The following is a 19,714-nucleotide window of genomic DNA, read 5'->3' as shown; positions in this document are numbered from 1 at the left end:
CAACAATTTCCAAATTCCTCAAAAGAGAACACTTCATGTGATTTTTCTAGTAAACTTTTATGTGTCCTTTAAAGCATTTTTTTAAGCTATTCTGGTTAAAAAGAAGCTTCGTGTGTTTTCATAACTTCTATGAACTGTCAAAAGAGAAATGTATTCAGAGAGGAGATCATGAACTCATCGCAGGTTCTGGCACTCACAGCAGCTGGTCACCAGGGAAAATACCTTCACACAGCTGTTTGTGAGAGACACTCAATTTGACCCCACCAAATTTTAGAACCACAAAAGTTGTATGAGTCTAAAAACACTTCAAACGTGTTAAAAGCACTGGTAATCTAACACACAGCCAGATGCAATGTACCTATTGGCATCCACCACAACACAGAAGACTGACCCAAGCGAGAAGCTGAACTTGGAATCCAACAACTTTTAGCTGCAGAGCTGTTACTGAAATGATTAGTTACAACAGCTCCGAGCAGGCAGATCACTTCACCAGTGGGGATCTGTGTAAGATCAGGGCCTGAACACATTTCTTCCCTTCATCTGGCCTCAGCTTCAGGAAAAAACATGCTTCCCCCGGCCCCAGCCTGCTCCCCATGTCAATGGACATTAAGCATATGTTGCTTCGCTTTTGGAAAGTGTTGCATTATTTAACTTCATTACTGTTTGTTGAATTGCTTTCAAAGAGTTCTCACCTTGCAAAAAACTTTTAAGTGCATTAACACAGCAGATGCTTAAACTCCACCATATGTGAACCGTGTGGATCAGCAGTGGGACGTTCCTCTCAGAAGGACACGGGCACAGGGCAGTGGCTCACACCCCCCTACACAACCTCTCTGCCTGCATTTGTTTCTATCCCTCTCCTCTCAACAGAGACCTTGCCTTCCCTCCAGAACAGCATCTACTCCCTCGCTACATGTTTCTTAGTCCTCCGGAACTTTCTCTGTCCTTTCTGCTCAGGCTGGTGGAACTCGGGCCATAGCAGCCACAAAGGCCCCCTGAACCTTCACCAGTTGCTGCAGCATTTCAAAGGCGGCCATCGCAGCCCAGGGTTTGGGCTGCAGCTGGAATCCGGAGGCTCAGGGTGGGGTCCCCGGGGCTGAGGAAAAAGAGTAAAGCTCATTTGTAAGGATTAAAACGTGGACAGGTAATGGATCTAAATGGGGTGGGAAGGGTAGGGAGAGGCAGGGAGAGTGGAAGTCAGTATACAATACAGAAAATCTGAGGAGGTTAAGAGGGGCAGCAAAAGGAGGGGCTGGGGCCACAGAAGACAAGAGATTCCTGGTTAGCGTAAATAATACACATGTATGTTAGGGAGGAAGAATGAGAGCAGCTTAGAAATGTAAACATAAATATCTTCAGAGGAGGTAGGGCTTTACATAGAGAACAGTGAAAAGATCAATGGGAATAAAACACAAAAGGATGTGCAAGTCAAAGACAGCTAGGAAAACAGGCACTAGGAATAACAGATTGTGATGAGAGGAGACACAAAACCCATCTGTAAAACAGCTTGGACTGGGACTTGTATTACAGCCTTCATACTGCTGGATTACACCAAATGTAAAAGCAAAAGTTTTTTATTATTCAGGGTAATAATGGGTTTTGCATATTATTTTATGAAAAAGCATTTTTTTCTGAAAAGTAAGATTACAGAAGTTTAAGAGAAAAGCATGGTTTGTTTTTTAAGACCATGCTACATATTGCTTGGGAAGCAGGACTATGAAGTCAACTCACATGAACTAGGGAAGAATGCTCCAGCCACCCAGCTGTGCTCAGCTCCACAGAGAGGGGACCCTTCTCATGAATATTTGAACATATGGGCAGAGTTCAGGATGCACTAAGAAATCTGAGGGTGCAAAAAACTTACCACATGCTTCAGAAGGCATAAACTTATCAGCTACTTCAGTAAAACTGTTTGAACAGATGTTCTCATCTGGTGGTAACAGAATACAGTTCACTTCTCAGTTGCATTCAACTATAAGGTAAAGCTATATGGTGGGACACAAACTCCATGGTACAGGAGCAAGAACACAGACTGTAACCATAGGATAAATATTTCAAATTCACACCTACCTTAGTGTAGAACCATTTCTCCATATCTCAGCTTGTTGCTTAGAATTTCCCACATTTGAATGATACAATATTACAACACTAAGTCATTATCGTGTAGTTATAAAACCATGTGTCAAGCTGCGTGTTGAATTGTTTAAAAATGAACTTAGCTTTTCAGTGAACTTGGAATATACCAATATAATAACAAATAGCACATTTTTGCCATCTGTAATTTTTTTTAACATAGTTTAAATAGTTAAGCTATTTTATTAAACTATTAATAGTTTAATAGTTCCACCTATTAAGCACTTGCTTAACAGCTTAACAGGAACACTCAGTTGAAGGACCTTGTAATTTTCACTTGTGATATACAAGCTTCCTTCGCTCAGCCTCATTGATTTTCCGAATCTCCAAAAGTTTTGTTGTACTTTATAAGAAAACACATTCTAGAGTTAAAACAGGAAACAATTGCTAATTTGGAACCAAGTCCACTTATTTTTTTTTCTCTCCTTAGCTTTCTTTTCAGACGTGCCAGCAGAGAACTGCATGTCTAAAAGCAACTGCTAGAAAAGGAGCACAGGAAAAATGTGATGATCACAGAGCAGACAGCTTTTTTGTCATTTACTCTGAACTAGAAAGAAAAGAGTATCAAGCCAAAAGTCATTCAGTTAGTTATTAAAAATGATTGACTCTAATTGATCTATCAACAGTTTCTAATGCATGTTGAATATATCACTCAACATTTACAGCCCAGACTGTTGACTGAGGTTCATCCATATTCATGAAGACATATGAGCATATCTACCACTGCAAGAAGTAATGCTGATGGGGTAACAAAAACACACAAAACCACTAGCATTTTTCAGAGCATCCATGGAGACAACCCAAGACTTTAGAAAAGTAACTAGTTTTATATTACAGCTTTATTTCAAGCACTGTTTCTTACTGGATACAATTTATACATTTTGCACTATGTGTGTATATATATATACACTAATGGAATACTTCCCAAATTACCCCTAGATAAAATATACTATGTGCTTAACAATATTCCAGCAATAGCTTTTCTGAGTTACATTTTGCTGAGTGGTAGTTCAGATCACAGAAGAAAAATTTTTAAAAAGCTTTGGCAAAATACCCTTCCATGATGATGTCTCTGAATGCAGGACTTCTTAATCCATTTTTATTCTGGTGTCAGACAAATAGAGAGAACAAAACATATAAACACAGTTATACTGCTTTATTCAAATATAATTTAAAAGAGTAGAGAGCTTAATTTTCAAAGTGTGTGGTCTCACGTTTGAATTTTGGCCAGTCAAAAAACTGCCTGCTGCTCTCAACATACAATGCTGCAACACCTTTTTGAAACCTCTAGTTGCATTGTTGCAATGGTCACTGTTAAAACAAATTTCCTGGTAATCCCAGAGCCTGTGTCAAGGTAGGAGGACCACCAAAGGTATCAAAACAGAGAAGAGTCTGGTCATTGAACTGCACACATTGAGCTTCTAGGAGGATTAACGGTTCTTGTCACAGGCTCCTGACTGTAGTTGACAATATCTGCCTTCACCACCCTCTGTCATAAAAGAAAACAAAGGAACAATCAGAAAATAGAATCTTCATGCTGGCAAAGCATTCAACAGATATTTTCCTGTGAAATATGAAGGGAAAATTAGGCAAAGCAAATACTGTTTAGGGTTTTTTTCATTACCTTACAGAAAGTGTTATCAGGTGCTAATTCTCTTTCAAAATGTCATTTTATCCTTACCAAGCAGAAGGAAGTGCCTTGGCAGGTTTTCACATTACAAATGGAACATGTGTTTTTTTAAAAAAGCAATGAATACAGTTTTACTTCCATGAAAACTGTTTTGTATAGGTATAATAAAACAATATTTGTTTACAATGACTATGGCCCACAATTCTTGAAGAATAACTGCCTAAATTGTAATTGGCAACTGTACATAAGTTTGTCTTTCCATCTTTACTCTAAGCACTTCACAGGAAAATATGGGACAGAATTCAAAGCAGATTTCAAATATAACCATATTTCAAAACAGCTTTGATAGACACAGACTAAAGACTAAATTAATATGAAAGTGACCTCCGCATACTATAATATTTTTCTAATACAGAATCAACAGATATTATCCATTCTATTTACAAAGTGTTTTATAAGACTGTTGGCTCTCTCCTATATGAGACGTAAATATTCCAGTCTTGTGTCCATTCCCATCTGAGACAGCTATGTAACATTTTGAATACACAGCACTGAAGGAAGTTCCTAATACAGTAACAGGAATTATTTCAAAAATTCTATTAACTGTCTTGTTAGACACACCATGTAATTGTACACAGTTCCAAGTTAATACATTAAGCTTTACAAGTACTTACAGATACAAAATATATTTTTCCAATAGAACTTACTGTAACAGTTGTTACCCCATGTAAAAGCAATGCAGCTCAGAAAAAAACCCCAATTTTTCCGTCAATACCTGAACTACTGCATTGAGCAGACTTTGCTCTGGCAGTTGGAAGTGTTGTGATGTTGGTTATCTTCTTCAGGATATTTCACTAGTTCTGCCCTGACAACATGCTGTTAATCATGTATCAACATAATGGATAGAGGGCAAGGAGAAGAATGTGGAAAGAAAAGAGAAGGAAAAAAATGGAGAGATTGATCAGTAGTTGAAAAGAATGAATGAATGACATAAAAATACTATGCAGAAGCAAAATGAAAATGCATATTTTTCAGGCCTTATGCTGATATAAGAGCAATACGTCCAGCTGAAAGCGGCACTATCAGCACCAAGGCTGCTTCTCAAGCTTCTTCAAGGACATGCCCTCGCAAAGCATCAAAGTGAAATGTTCATGCGTGCAACCAACAACAGGGTATTAAAGCAAGAGAAGGGACAGACAAAAAGGAAACAATTCAGTGGAAGAAAAGATTACAACAGCCAATTCCTTGAAGTCCAGCGTACTTAAATATTACATTAGTCATCTTCCTATCAACAATTGTAACAAGTGCATTAGGTCTACACATGCATCTTTGCCATTACTATCCATTTCAATATTTACATTATATTTCCATAACTATCACACTGTAACTAAATATATAATCAAAAACAGTGACATAAATTAACAACCTCACATCTAAGTGCTGCAAAGCTTTAATTTTTCTTTACTTCATTTAAAAATAAAAGGCTTTTCTTTTTGATCTTAAAGACAAACGAAACCGTCGAAAGTTTTCTCACTATTAATACAGGGTTTGTGCAAAGAGGTGAAAAATTCATAGAACTATTACAACAAAGAAGTAACAGAGGAGGTAGGTCTGCTATGAAAGATACTCTAAACCAGTTTTATAATTTTTCTTAAATATTTCAACTTTAACACAACATATTTTCAAGGTTAAAATTAATGGATAAAGGAATGAAAACCACTGTTTTAAAGGAAGCAACATAGAAACTGGATTATATATATAAAAACCGTATATGTTAAAGATTACGTCTATAAATAAAACCTGTATGTCAAACAAGCAACAATAACTGAATTGGCTGGTAAGGGATCTGGATTTATTAGCTGCTGATGTACTCTTCTTGAGTTTAATTGATCACATTCATATTATCTTATCTAGTGGACAACACTCATGATTTACTGGACTCCTGGCCTGATGTTATCAAGGGAAAGGTTGCCAAATCCCATGTAAGGCAGCAGTAGAGTTTTAGCATTAAACAGTGTTATCTGACCTCACAGGACCTAGTTTCTTAATACTAATCTTCTGACTAGAGCTGAGGAGGAAAGAAAAAAAAAAAAAGGAGCCTTGCAATCAGTGTGCAATTAATTGTTCCTCAAAACATTGGTCTAAATCCCATCATGTAAACACAGGCAGGTTAGTGACCCATCCTTAGACACCTTGTAGCAAGAAACTGACTATCATAAATGACTTGTATTTTCTACAGGAATTTAATCTAATAAGGATAAAAAAAATACCACTGCAATGTTTCTTTTATTAACTTCGTGGTAATTAAAAGTTTGGGCTTCTTTGTATTAGTTTTTATGTCATGCATATCATTGCCATACTTCAAGTTGCTGTCAATAACGAGAAATAACCTTTCTTGGTGCAGGTGCCCTGAATTCCAGATCTGACTTATCTACCAAACGTTTTGTTGTACAAAGCTGGCACATCCAGCCTAGTTTGCTGAACTGCCATTCAGTTAAAGAGAAAACTACACATCACGTACAAAACTGCTGGCTCTTGCCAATGCCCAGGAACAAAGCTGTACCCCATGCAGCTTCTACACTATGGTTGAAAGCAAAAAATATAGAAAGAAAAACATTCGATTAGTAAAGGAGCTATTTCCTCAAATTTCATCAGACCCTTGCGATTTAAAAGGGAGAGTATTTTGAGGACTGAAAAAAGTCAGAATCTGCATTTTTTTTACTTTGGAACTGTTCCACTTCCAAAACATGCTCTACTTTCCAGTCACGCATAAAGAGCAATCTAGTTCTTTGTTTCACCACGGTTTTGACCAAACAAAGGTTTGATTAACAGTCATCTCAGCATGTTAACAGACAAGGTTTAGTAGCTCTAGCTGAGATAGTTTAAAAACTTACCACCCCCAAATGTCTGTGCTATTCCTCCGCTGGAGATCACTGCTGCCAAAGGAGAGCTGGTGGAATGTAACGTGTGCTTGTACCTCATCCGCTTCAGCACAAAGTCTGGCAGCTTCGCTTAAAAACAACTTTCGGCAGCAGTTTAAGCTAAGCTGCTCAACTTCACCCTGATGTGGCCAAGGCACATGATCACCTTCCATTTTCTGATTCTGCTGTGGGAGTGATAAATTCCAGCAAAAGGGCAGAAACATATAGCTTGGGTTGCATTAATATCTTAAACTGCTGCAGCTGTTTTCTAAAACAATGCATAGTAAGTAGTTAAATTTCTAAGGCTTGTTCTTGCAGTTAATTAACAGAAATTCTGCTGTTAATTTGAAGGGGACCGAGAACCCCATCCACTTTTCACAAGAACTTCTGCAGTTCTGCCACTCATCAAAGCTCAGAAGTCACGAGTCAAGCCCCACAAATTCATACAAGTTAAAATAATGTGTTTGTGATTCCTATTACTTATTTCTAACCACCTGTGAGTCACTTCTAAGACCTTCCTCGTGACTGTGACGATTATAATTTATTTTAAGCACAAGAAACATGATTTTCAGGCATAAAATAAAAAATGGGAGATATGGTTTTTAAGATTATTCTCAATATTAGGCAATCGGTAACAAGGAAGAAATGCATAATAACACCTAATTCATATATATGATTTCACTGTTGGCATCTCACACAAACGCAGTATTTAGTCTTATATTTTCTTACCACCTAGACTGAAGAAAGACATCAGATGTTCTCTGACAAACATATTCAAGCAACAAGCTTCTCATTTTTCAAAATAAGGAAACCTCACATTACACAAAATATGGAAATACAAAGGTATAATCCAGCATATAAATACTGCACATTTGTAAAAACTAAAATGTATTTTATTATTTGTTTTAAAATTAAACCTAAGTCAATATTTGCATACTTACTCGTGTATGGATGAGTCACATTACTATTGTGGGTTTTGTTTCTTTATAGCTTTTACCTAGCATCCACCCATCTAATAATCTACTTTTATAGGCCCTTGGCTAGAGTATTAACCGTCCAAAAATTTTAATATACACATTCACTGTTCCACAAGTTAAGGAAGCCCTGTGCTCATTTTGGAGATAGAGGAAAAAAAAACTAAACAAATAAAAAAAACCCCACCACACTAAGGAACCTGTACCCGTCACACCAAAAGTATATGATAAACCAGAAACCTAGTAATGGCAACATCATCTAACACCAGCTCCTTCTAGCCAAGAGACCAGCTCCATGATTTTGAGAAACAGCATCAACATTTTACTTCAATTAGTCTTTTCCACTGCAGACTAAGAAATTTCTCTCAAGAAATGTCCTTTTATTCATCTCCCTGTGAAGGTTAAAGTTTTCCTTCTCCAATTTTATGTAGAGACTTTACCTTTCCTGTCTTAAGAAGTGACCAAGGTATTTGGTTCCCCACAACAGTGAACCTTAAGTTACAGCTGACAGACACTCCAACACAATTCCCATGGGCTTGTCATTGACTTAAATTTGGGCCATTCCTACAGCCCACTCAAAACAGCACCCTGGAAGGAAGCAAACATCTTACTGGTAACAAAGAACTACTGCTAGGTTACAATAAATTGAAACTACTCTTATTAGCAGAACCTTGCAAAGTCAGGCAGCTGCTTTCCAGCTCTCACTCTTTAGCTACACGCTCAACAAAAATTAAAAATTGTAATTACAATACCAAGGTAGAAATAAACCTACTTAAAGTCCATACCAAATTGACATAGAAAGTTACATACTCCTGAGTCAGTGCTATATAGAGGTGCTTACTTTAAAAACAACCTAAAAATAGACACTTTCTTTAGAAAGCTACAATTTTCTCTTTAACTCCATTTCTCGTATTCTCTTTTTAATGTAATTTATTTGCATACGTATCTACAAGCTTACACCTGAGTTACAGGAATACAACACCACACAGCACAGGGAGGTCTGAGACTGATGCTCCAGTGCTAGCTAAACAACCAAAGAAAAATTAAAGAACCCTCTATGTGCTGAATTATTTATATGCAAATAATCACAGAGCTCAGAACAATAGGTGATGCCTTAGTAGTAAGAGATCACTGAAATGACACAATATTTCTCTACCTATTAATTACAGCTTTTCAAAGCTCCCTGGTTTTGCTTGTTAGGTATGCACTATATTTTACCATTTTACTGTTTGCAATACAGTTTTTCAGTCCACCACTTCAACACAGATTGTAAACACTGCTGTGGCAAAACACTTTCAGAAATTAAATATTTATTGTATATTTCAAAAAGCAGGAGATCAAGACATACATAAGAAATGTTTTGCCTTTCTTCTAAATAAACTTGTTGACTTATTTTGTGGTACTTGCTTAATGTGTGTAGTTACTAGCACTGCTAGCATATTACACCACTAGAACAGCTACCTTTTGGTTCACTAAGTATATTTAAAATAAGCATATTGTAATCTGAAATGTCATTATATAGGAAAGCTTGCTTTAGCATTATAAGCTTAGTTTTCAAGGTTTCTGAACCTGGATTTGTATAAAATCTTTTTGGTTTAAACCTACACACACAGTTTTCCTGGCAGGAAAATTATTTTTAGAAGCAGGAACTAGGAAGAAATAGGTGGTAAGAGAAAAAAGGGCTTACATTAGAAAACCTCTTGCTTGATAGCTTATTTGAACAATTAATACATTTTTGATCTCCTAGCTTTCACTGATGGAAACAAAGTGACTTGCAACTCTGGGAGGTGAATTTAAGCAAGTATTCACACTTCAGTTAATTTACTTCTAGTTCAAATTTTCAAAAACAGTGAAAACACCTTTTCCACACTAATTCGTAACGTCATAAAACAATGTTCTCATTAGAGCTATTTTGCATACATCAATTACTGAACAGTAGGAACTGCAACAAAGCTCTGCTACAGTTCAGAGGACACACCGCAGGGTTTTGCCATGCGTTCCCAGTGAAATCACTATATTCACATCCATAATGCACTGCTAACCAATATAGGACAATGGGGGACAACCTGCTTGATGACCTTCCCACCTACTGCTGGGAAACATTCTGCTCTCAGCCCTTTCTTGCTGCAGAGGAAATGGCCGAACCTCCCCAAGATAACACTCATAATGCAAAGAACAAAACACAAGGGCAGAAACGCTGAGGTTCCTTTAGAGGGAGATTATTTGGGACTGGTACAGTGAGAAAAAAAAAAATTCAGATGCCAGGGAGCCATAACAGCTACAGGTCTGTCTGCTGCTGAGAACGGGTATGCTGAACCAGAATAGGATTAATTTCTCATCTGCACATCAGAATAAAATGGGAAATGGTGACTAGAAAGTCAATATCCCTTCCCCGAGGTAGACAGTCACTAGCAAGGAAAGTACTCCTGTGCTGTATTATACAGGCACACAATGAAAATTAAAATCTGAGATTAACCAAACACAGGATTTGACATAGTTAATTCCTGACTCTGTGACTGTCAGATATTTTTCTGTATGACTACAATGAAGATTGATTTAGAACATTTCCACTCACAGAAGCTTATGTCTTCTATCACTTAAATTTGTAGTGTTCTAAAATGAAATTTATTTTTAAATGTAATGAATTAAAAAAGAACCATTATCATAAAAACTGTAACTGACATCAATGTACAGTAATAAACGTGTATGACTACCTTCCAAACCTGTATATGCATACATATAGAGAGGCTTTAATTTCCAAAACTATTTTAAGTACTATTTTTAAACAAACAGTTCTCAAACTAAAGTTTTTTCCTGATTTTTTTAACATATATTTTCTTGTTTCAGCAATTTTATCATGATGGACAAATAAGGAATTATTATATTACAAAAAGTTGTTGTGAAAGAAAATAATTGTCATCAGAACAAGAGATGCAGCTTGCTTTAAAGGACAGCTATTAATTTGCAATGAGATTACTTTTTTAATACTAAACAAAATACTATGAAAAAACATGTATTTGTGGCAAATCACCTGTGACTGTTCCAACTCTGCTTTGTTTAATTTGATGCCAAGTATGTCAGCAGCAATTCTCTGAAAACACAGAAAGACCTATGGAAAAAAATTAAATTGCATTTAAATGATTAAAACCAGACATCCAGAGGTTCTTTCAAACATATCAAACCATTCTTGAACTGTAAACAATGAGATATACAAAATTATGACCTGTGCAAAACAGATCTGAAAATAACCTCATCTGGTACATTCAATTTTGTTTAAAAATTGGAGAAAATAACTCAACAATGGCACAAGGAATGAACAGTACACTGGATTGTTAAGCAACACTTCTCCTCTGCCTCCAGAGACCTAAGTTTAAACAAGCTTCTACACAACCAACCTCTCAAATACTACTCTCAGTGCTATAATATATGAATAAGGGTATTCACTAATGTTTCGCACAAGAATACATTACCAGTGTATTGTGTAACAGAGATGTAGGTTTTTGAAACTGAAAACAACAGAACTGTGCATCAACATCACCAAAATATTTACTGAAAGTGTTTGAAAAAGCCATTAGCAACACAAAAGTCAAGCAAAGATACTTTTGTTCTGAAGAGTCTTGCAAAACCTTGTGAGTATTACACTGAACATAAGTTATCTAGGAAACAAGCAAGATGGTGCACAGCACACTCCAGCCTAGCAGCGCTAGGCCTGGGACAAGGTTTGACAGATAACATGGAGTGGCAATACTATCTTCAGTAACTCCTTCACTTCATCTCAATCAAGTCCTCCAATCTTACTTTTTAGGCAGCTGCATGTTAAATGAGATTAAAGAACACAACAGATGTTAAAGAGGAGCAGCTTAAGCTTCCACTGCTGCTGAACACTGTTGTCAAGCTACACACTATATTTTATCTACATGTTTTTTCAACTGAGCTCACAAGCTGAACTACTAGCGAATTTTGCTTTTCATCATGCAGCTGCCGCTCCCAAAAAAGGTAAGGCCTGTGTAAGTGCTTTTATTCATTTTCAATGAAAATTCAAACAAATAACATTTACACAATCTCTTCTTACACCTGATGTGGTAACTATAAACAAATTAGTGGCACAACCAACAAGTCATGATAGCTTCCAAAATAATTTCTCTTTAACTACTTGTTCTGTTACAGCAAGAAAGGAAACCCTGGACAGACTCCCCTGAACCTGCACCAGGTTCTCAGGTGTACTGAGCTACATCACCTGCCACGAGGATGCTTTGTGCACAAACATTCAGTGCTTTAGTTATGGAGTTTGACAGACAGCAAGACAATGAGCTACACTAAATCTTTCATCAAAGTTTTTCTCCCCTGAGGAGACTTTTGGGCTTTCCTATTTCTAAAAATTAGTTTTTGCAAACAAGTCTGCTGGAAAGATGTGAGCTAAACAAATCAAATCACTTCATTTATCTTGAGTATTTAAAACTCCTGTAGTCTATATCCACAGTAGCAATGAAAAACCTCTTCTTAAATCACTGTCCAGGGTAAACACCCTGTCTTTCCTGCACAAACCCAAATACATGAAGGTTCTTAAAGGATAGATGGCAGCAAGAGTGAAAGAGTTAATTCAAATCTATACTGAAACTAAAAATGGACTACTGTAAACTATAGCTCATACCTTCTTTTGTTAGTAAATATTTAAACAGAGATTCCTTCATAATTTGTAATGTTAAATGTATCAGCCTTATAAAAATAATTGCTTTTTCTACATATTACCAAAACCCACAAAAAGGTTGTCTCCTTGAGAAAGGAATACGTTTTATCAGATGTACACCTCACTGACTGAAGTATTATAAAAGTTTTATTCTGTTACTAGCATAAAAAGCTGGAATTTTCACACTTTAAACAAAAACTTATGGCAAAGATTTAACACAAATTACAAGGAGATTCAGGATTCACCTCATTTGTAACAGCAGTATTGTTAGACTTTACAGAATAACTATTATCTTATGAAATTGGGCAGTACGGTGAAGAAGTTTCATCAAGGATTTTAAAACAAGTGATTCCATTTGTGTTACAGAATTATATTTCCATGTAATTGAACATGGTATTTTTATGTTCTTGAACAGTAAGAAAGTAAAATTTGTTCCAGTAAACAGGAGACAGACACAGGGCTGTTTTATGGGAATGACAAAGTCATTAGGCATGTAAGAGAAATCAAGCAAAACAATACAGTGTGATTTAATTTGACTGATACAGTCAACTGAAAAAGAACCTTTTCTTCCATAGGCTTCCAACTAAAACAAACAACCCAGCTTGGAGTCAAAAGATTGTTCAAAAATATGCTTTGCAAAGCACTACAAATACCAGAATGTTCAAATTTCAATGGACCTGCAGACGGTGTGTGTCTCATGACTCAGTACCCACATTTAAAAACTTTGATCACAACACAGTTTTGTGACATTATCAACTGTTGAAAGTTTCTGTATTGATGGCCTATGGATGAGACTCCACCTGGACTGAAGGAATACATTAACTATAGGCTGACAGCAAATAGAGATCTAGCTGGTCTCAGTTCTCATGGTGATGTATAAGCTAGACCACTTCTATATTAAAATCTATACCTCAAACCGCAGATCAGATGAGAAGCCACTGCAGTTAATAAAGAACATATACACTAATACAAAGATCTGTTTTTCAGGCAAGCAGGTAGGCAAGAAGGACATGCAGCAGCCAAAGTTCTCAGTGGTTTGATATGTGAAGTATAATAGAACAGTTACATCATATCCCAGAACAATGGCTTTCTTAACAAAAAGACATCTACAAGGATTTGGATTTTCTTACTTACAGAATCTCCTGTCTTGGCCGACACGAAGTGGCTACTGAAATTGTTTTCCTGACAAAACCGCTGGTGCTTGTCAACTTTCACTGTGCGCATATGCTCCAAGTCAACTGAAAATAAGTTGAAAAAAGGAAAAATTACTACAATGGAGCCCATTTAGTTACTCGTCTTAGAAACTATTCATTGGAAACACATTAGATGTAATTTTTGCCTTTACAGATGTATGCAAATACAAGTTTCTTTCTTTTTATAATCATCTGCCAAAATATAAATAACTAATTGCCCCAGATTCATCTTGTTTGCAAAACTAAAATAAAACCACAATTAAAATTATATGGTCAAATTCAAAAAAATCACATCTGAAACAAAGGACAAATTTATTTCCAGATACACACAAGAAATTTGTAACAACTTTTGTACTAACTACCTACAAAAACCTGAGACAAAACTAAATTTTGCGCATTCTCTTTGCAAGCATGATGCATATTGGAGATTACAGTGCAATCTAAAGACTTTTACAAAATGGAGTCCACCAAGCACATCTGAATCTACATTTTTTTTCTAAGTAAAATAGTAAACAAGTTAAAAAGAATTTTATTGCAGAACACGGTAGAGCAAAAGCATTCACTGTAATAAAAAATGAGCTGAGTGAAACCATTGATGCATAGTTACTTGTACACAAAGTTTTCAATTCCACAAAGGTATGGTTCAGAAAATTTTAAAAAGTAAAATACATATTTCAAGAGTCACACACATTTTCATTTTTATCATTTTACAACCCTTGGAAGCAGAACAAAGTTTTCAAATGGTATTTTATGTTGCAAAGCACTGGTTGCTTCCAAAACAACATGGAACTCGAGCCTTGCACAGGTTTTATTGTGTACATTCCAGTTTCTCCAAATCTGATCCTAAGGTAACTGGAAACTATATTGAACAGTTTCTCTTTTTATTGCATTACAGTTCCTATAAGGGTGTTGACTCAATGCTGTCAAATTATAAGGCAAATATATTCAGAAGGATTTAAGGACAACCAGCCTCTTTGACTCAATACAGGAAAAAAAACTTAAACTGATTTCCTGAGGAAGGGACCCAACTGACTTGTAAAAACTTGTAAATTTGCAAATCTAGTAAGCCTGCATAATAGTGTCATTTGATTATCAGTTGAAAAAATGCTCTCCTACTACATAAAAGGCTTTATTTTAAAATGATATTGGAGGTCTTTAATTTGTAGGCTCTGGAGATTTTCTCTTGGAGATTTTGAGTCTAACAGGGGATTCCTACACCCCATTTATACTGCTTACCTTGGTTAATGTGGAGTTTTTGCCACATATTACTGTTCCTTGCACATCAGTAAGGCCTTGTTTATAAGAGCAGGCCTAAAATCATCCAGTTACCACAGGCATTAATTTGTGAAGGACTAAAATACTAAGCTATTAACACTAACATTTGAAGCACAGTTTTTCATAATACTAAATGCAGAATAAATCGTTTTCTAAAAAACAGGAAGAACAAACGCATTTACAAAGACAGAACTCAAAGTCAATAATTTTGTTAAAAACTCACGCAGTCTGTGTAACAGTTACTTAACCTTTTTCTCTGCAAAATAACTACCAGAAGAGAGCCTCTGCTGAAATGCTTTTAAGAATAAAATACAGCATACTGCCTAAACCATGTCATTATTAGCTATTATTTTTATTCTTCACATATTAGCTTTAAGTGCAGCTTGGAAAACACAACAGCGAGATTACTCTTTTGGGAAAAATAAATAGGTTTCTTTTTAATTTTTATCTGACAAGCTCTTAAAGCAACCTTAACCCCAGCTCCACATTTTACTCACTCTACCCAAAATGTACACACGGTTGCAATAAAAATAGATAGATAGATAGATAGACAGACAGACAGCATTTACACTGCATCCCTCTAAAATACCATGACATGCTTATAAAAGTCCATAAATACAAGCTTCCAAGTTACAATCTCTCTCATACTCTCCCAAGAAGGAAAGAACAGGGAGTGGAAAAAAACAACAGCATGCTGAAAGCTTGATGAATTTTCAGGAAGAAGATGCCACTGCCATATTGGAAATCATATCCTCAAGTGCCTTCTATCTTCTATTTGAAGAAACATCAAGAATAATATATGGTCAGTGAAGCGTATAATTCACTACAGTTGAGAAATTAAAAGCACACAAGATCCTAGAATCTAGCAGACTGAAACTGAAAATCAAAGTGAAATCATGTTTCTGAATTTTGTGTAATTCTCAGTCCCTCTCCCCAGTTACAAGTATTTCACCTTGTGCCTTCTGAATTAGGGGCAGTCTGCTGTGAACTGTATGATCACTTGTACACCAGATAACTGCACCATAACTGTCCATGTGCACACTCGCAGCCCACTGTAAATGCAAGGCAATTCATGTCACATTAGCTCTCAATGAAAGAGGGCACAGTTTTAGTACAAGAAAAGGGTTTCAAGCGTTAATAAATATTTAACTATAAAAAGGTGCAGTTTCCAGTCAATGAAAGACAACTATGCTAACTCAAATTACTTTGCATTGCCACAGGCTAAAGGCACAATCACAGACAGTTACTGAAAATCAGCTAAAATACAGTGAATAATTACCCTCCAGTCCTTTTTTTTTTTGACATTGGTCAGCCTGACAGGCAGAATTCTTAGCACACCAGGAGATAAGTCTTGTCCAGCTTTTGTTTAGACATCACAGCAAAAAGACTAAGGAGGGATTTGGAGGAGAAAAGTGATTTTCTAAGAACATGTTTATAAGGAATGCAGGGACTTTATAGAAAGAAAACTAACAGCTGGCCAATGTGGGCTCATATGATGAGCCAATTAACAGCAGGAATAGATATTTCAGGATGAAGGATGATACTAGAATGCATTTAAGCCATGAAAAGTTTAAAGGCAAAGACAAATAAGTTTTGGATAGAAAGAGAATCAGATACATAAATACGGTTTGATTTTACAAACCAGGAAAATGATCATTTAGAATGACTAAATGACTAGATAACATTGCATTGGCCAAGAAAAAGGAATTACTGAAATTAAGATGCAAAATAAGAATATTTTTAACAGTGGTAATGGTTATGATAGGCCATATCTAACAAAGGTCTCAAAGAAAGAGTCTGCAAGATTTGGACACACATCGAACACAAACATTTAGAGAAAGGCCCAATGTGAAGTTTACGTGCCAGATACTACAGTCATCCTCCTCATCTGAAGGGAATGAGAAATAAGACAATGGCAGGGGAAAATTAAAAGCTCCATTTTTACCAAGTAGAATTTAAATTGATGGCTAGAAATTCACAATGGGATGTCAAAGAGATGTGCGGATTTTTAGTTTGAAAAGTGAAAGAAGAGGTATAACTATTTGCAAATGGTGAAAGTCTAAAGCACATGAATGTTACACATCGGTACTTAAAAGTGCTTGGATACAAACTCTGCTATTTACATGAATAAATTCTGTTTTCTGATCATGAAAAGCTAAAAGTAACCCCAAGATGTGTAAATTTTACAGACTGCAGTGAGAGCATTTATTTGTTCTACCATATCTAAAATTCTAAAGGTCTTAAAAACGGGACCAACAGGAATGGCAGTTAACGTTAGCAAAGCAACAGTTAAAACGTCAAATGAGTACAAGAACTTCGCTAATTCTTTGACAATACAGGACCCACTTAGTATATTTGTGTTAAACTGCGTACTTAAATAACTACACGAAAACTGAAAACAGGAGAAGCAGAAGGACATCACGAGCAATGGCAGAGAGAGATAAGTCACAGTATTGTTTCACTGACCGGCCTGATGAGGACACAAAAAGGGGCTCATCAGCCCCCAAAGTAATTTTTAAGTCCCTTTCTAGAAAAAGCATCCAAAAGATGGGCTGCTGCCATTTGCTCATTTTTATGTCTGAAGTACACGCTAAAAAACTTGTGTGACAAATACCAAAAACCCCCAAGGTTGCCAGATATTCTCCAAAAATTATCTCCGTTGTCTTAGTTGTCCTGTTCTGCAACTCTCTTTCTACCTAACCAGTCAAGAGTTCAACCTTTTGATTCTCTGGAATCAAACCAAACATCCACCATTAAGCTTGTCTGGGTGGGAAGAGTCATTTCAATCAAAGCTAGTAAGATAAATTGTTGCTCCATAGCTAACAGATCTATCTGCATTTGGATGTACAGGTACCCCATAAAGATACTGGCACAACAAAAATAGATTAGGAACTTCAGTAATTCCGACATAAATTGCATGAAGTCAGACAGATCCAAGTGAAAAAAACCTCACCTCGTAGATTAAACCAGCATCGGTCAGCATCTGCTGTACCAAAACCAGGTAAACCTTGCTAAAAAACCTATTGCTCGTGAACTCTGGAGAGTTCAGTTTTGATTTGAAGGTGAGACTAAACAGAGATCGAGTGAGGTGAAAAAAGAAAACAGAATCTAGCAGACAAGTATGAAACTCCCACAGAAATCCCCAAGATACTCCCCTTTAAGGCATTCCTGAAGATATGAGGAAAAGAGGAGAAAAAAAAGAAAGGGGAAAAAAAATCAGGTAAGAAGAGAACTGCAGAATCTATGGAAGGAAACAGATGCAAACAACATGATGGCTGCCTACGTGGAGAGCAAGTGACTTTTCAAAGAAGCCAAGGACAAAATAGTCAGTTTAAGTTAGGACCAGACAGATTTGATTAGACCGCACTTCAGGTGATTTATATAAACAACATTTTCATCATCCTTTGAGTCACCTTTTGAATCACCTATTTGCAGTGAAAAGCTGATAGACTGTGCTAACTCAGAATGGAAAAGGAAATCGTACTTTAAATGTCTGTCTGCAGGGCTAGATACCATATGACAGAAAAATTCTCAGCAAACACTTGAGACAGTGTAAATGGTTATTCAAAGTCAAATCTCTATAGAATTCTACTTGAGAAATTAAGTCACTGAAACTTTAGTTTATTGGGTAGTAGCAAGGGAATAGAAAGACACTAGATAAAGTGCTAGATAAAACACAGATGGGTGCTTTACAATCTACTCACACACAGCAATTTAGTCGTGATGGAATAATTCTGCTGTTTTTGACTTGAGACTCTGAAACCACTAATGTTAAATACATTAATGCCAAATTTGTTTCTCTTACACTACTTAGATGTATGTGCCATTCTTTTAAGACAAAAAAGGCTTGCAAAAAGCCACACAGCACCACTGTGCAGGGACAAATGATCATTTAAATTCCATTAAACCATATGCAGGTGGAAAACCAACAGTCAAGTAGCTTAAAGACCTTAAATACTACTTTAGCTCACCTGCTTCACTGAAATGAACTAGAACAAATATAAGCAGCTAGCCAGAGTTTGCTCCAAGGAATAAAGTGTGATATCAAATCCCACAGCTGTATTGTCTTAAAATACAATTTATCAGAGTAATACAACTGGTATAAATATGAAGCCAGAAACTATTTTAAAGGACAAATAATCAGTTAGAAGAATAATGAATGTTCTCATTCTGTAATCTTTAAAAATGGCAAAAATGTAATAATAATGTATTTTTATTTAAATATTATCACTCAAGCAAATAACTGCACATACGCTAAAAAGACATCAGAACATCATTTATGCAGAACGTAAAAGCTGCTACTCATGCTATTTATCTCCCTTTCCCACAGGGCTGCCAGCCTCTTCTTTCATAACATAACTGGAGAAGAACTCCATGTGAAACTACAGTTCTTTAAAGTCGGAAAACATCCATTTTGCATGAATCTTCCTTTCAGGTAATTCTGGAAGAAACACAAATATGTAACTTGTACAGGTACTTCCAAGCAGCTGAAAAAATAGTGTCAGTACTTGTTCAGAATGGCATAAACAGCTGAGTGGCATGCATAATGCATGTTAAGCAAGTCTGAATGTTTAATAGTTTGTTGGCATTTCTCTTGGACCGTGAGATTACACTTGCAAAGTATAAGGCACTATACAGTCATTGTAGATGATTGTAACAGTGATAACTAACCTATTTTCTAAACCGTATATTTGAAAAGAAACATGAGACAGTTCAGAAAATTTCAGTAAAAGGATCGCTCTCCACCCAAATCTGACCATCTTTCACTTTCAAAGCTTGCAAATGTAATAACTACGAGGGAATCTGTTACAAAGGAGCAGTTCTCCTGCCTAAGCTAAACTTTTTCTTTTATTGATAATTACAGTATTTGCCATTAAAACTGGTATCAACACATAAATGAA

The 19,714-nt window shown here is 36.2% G+C and overlaps 1 protein-coding gene across 1 annotated transcript in view; it reads right to left on the bottom strand.

Moving 5' to 3' along the window:
* Positions 1 to 4,543: 4,543 nt before the first annotated feature.
* The window catches only part of RAB28 (RAB28, member RAS oncogene family), a gene marked incomplete at both ends in the record, with an annotated part of 62,590 nt that continues 47,419 nt past the window's right edge, over positions 4,544 to 19,714 (bottom strand). The window contains 3 exons of the mRNA XM_080343816.1: positions 4,544 to 4,639; positions 10,690 to 10,767; positions 13,480 to 13,583. Of these exons, the coding sequence (XP_080199942.1) occupies positions 4,544 to 4,639; positions 10,690 to 10,767; positions 13,480 to 13,583 (278 nt within the window). The remainder of the gene's footprint in view (positions 4,640 to 10,689; positions 10,768 to 13,479; positions 13,584 to 19,714) is intronic.

This window comes from Nesoenas mayeri, assembly GCF_963082525.1.
Source record: "Nesoenas mayeri genome assembly, chromosome: 4".
Classification (NCBI taxonomy): domain Eukaryota; kingdom Metazoa; phylum Chordata; class Aves; order Columbiformes; family Columbidae; genus Nesoenas; species Nesoenas mayeri.
Note: the sequence above shows the minus strand (reverse complement) of the source record. Positions and strands in the feature narration are given on the sequence as shown.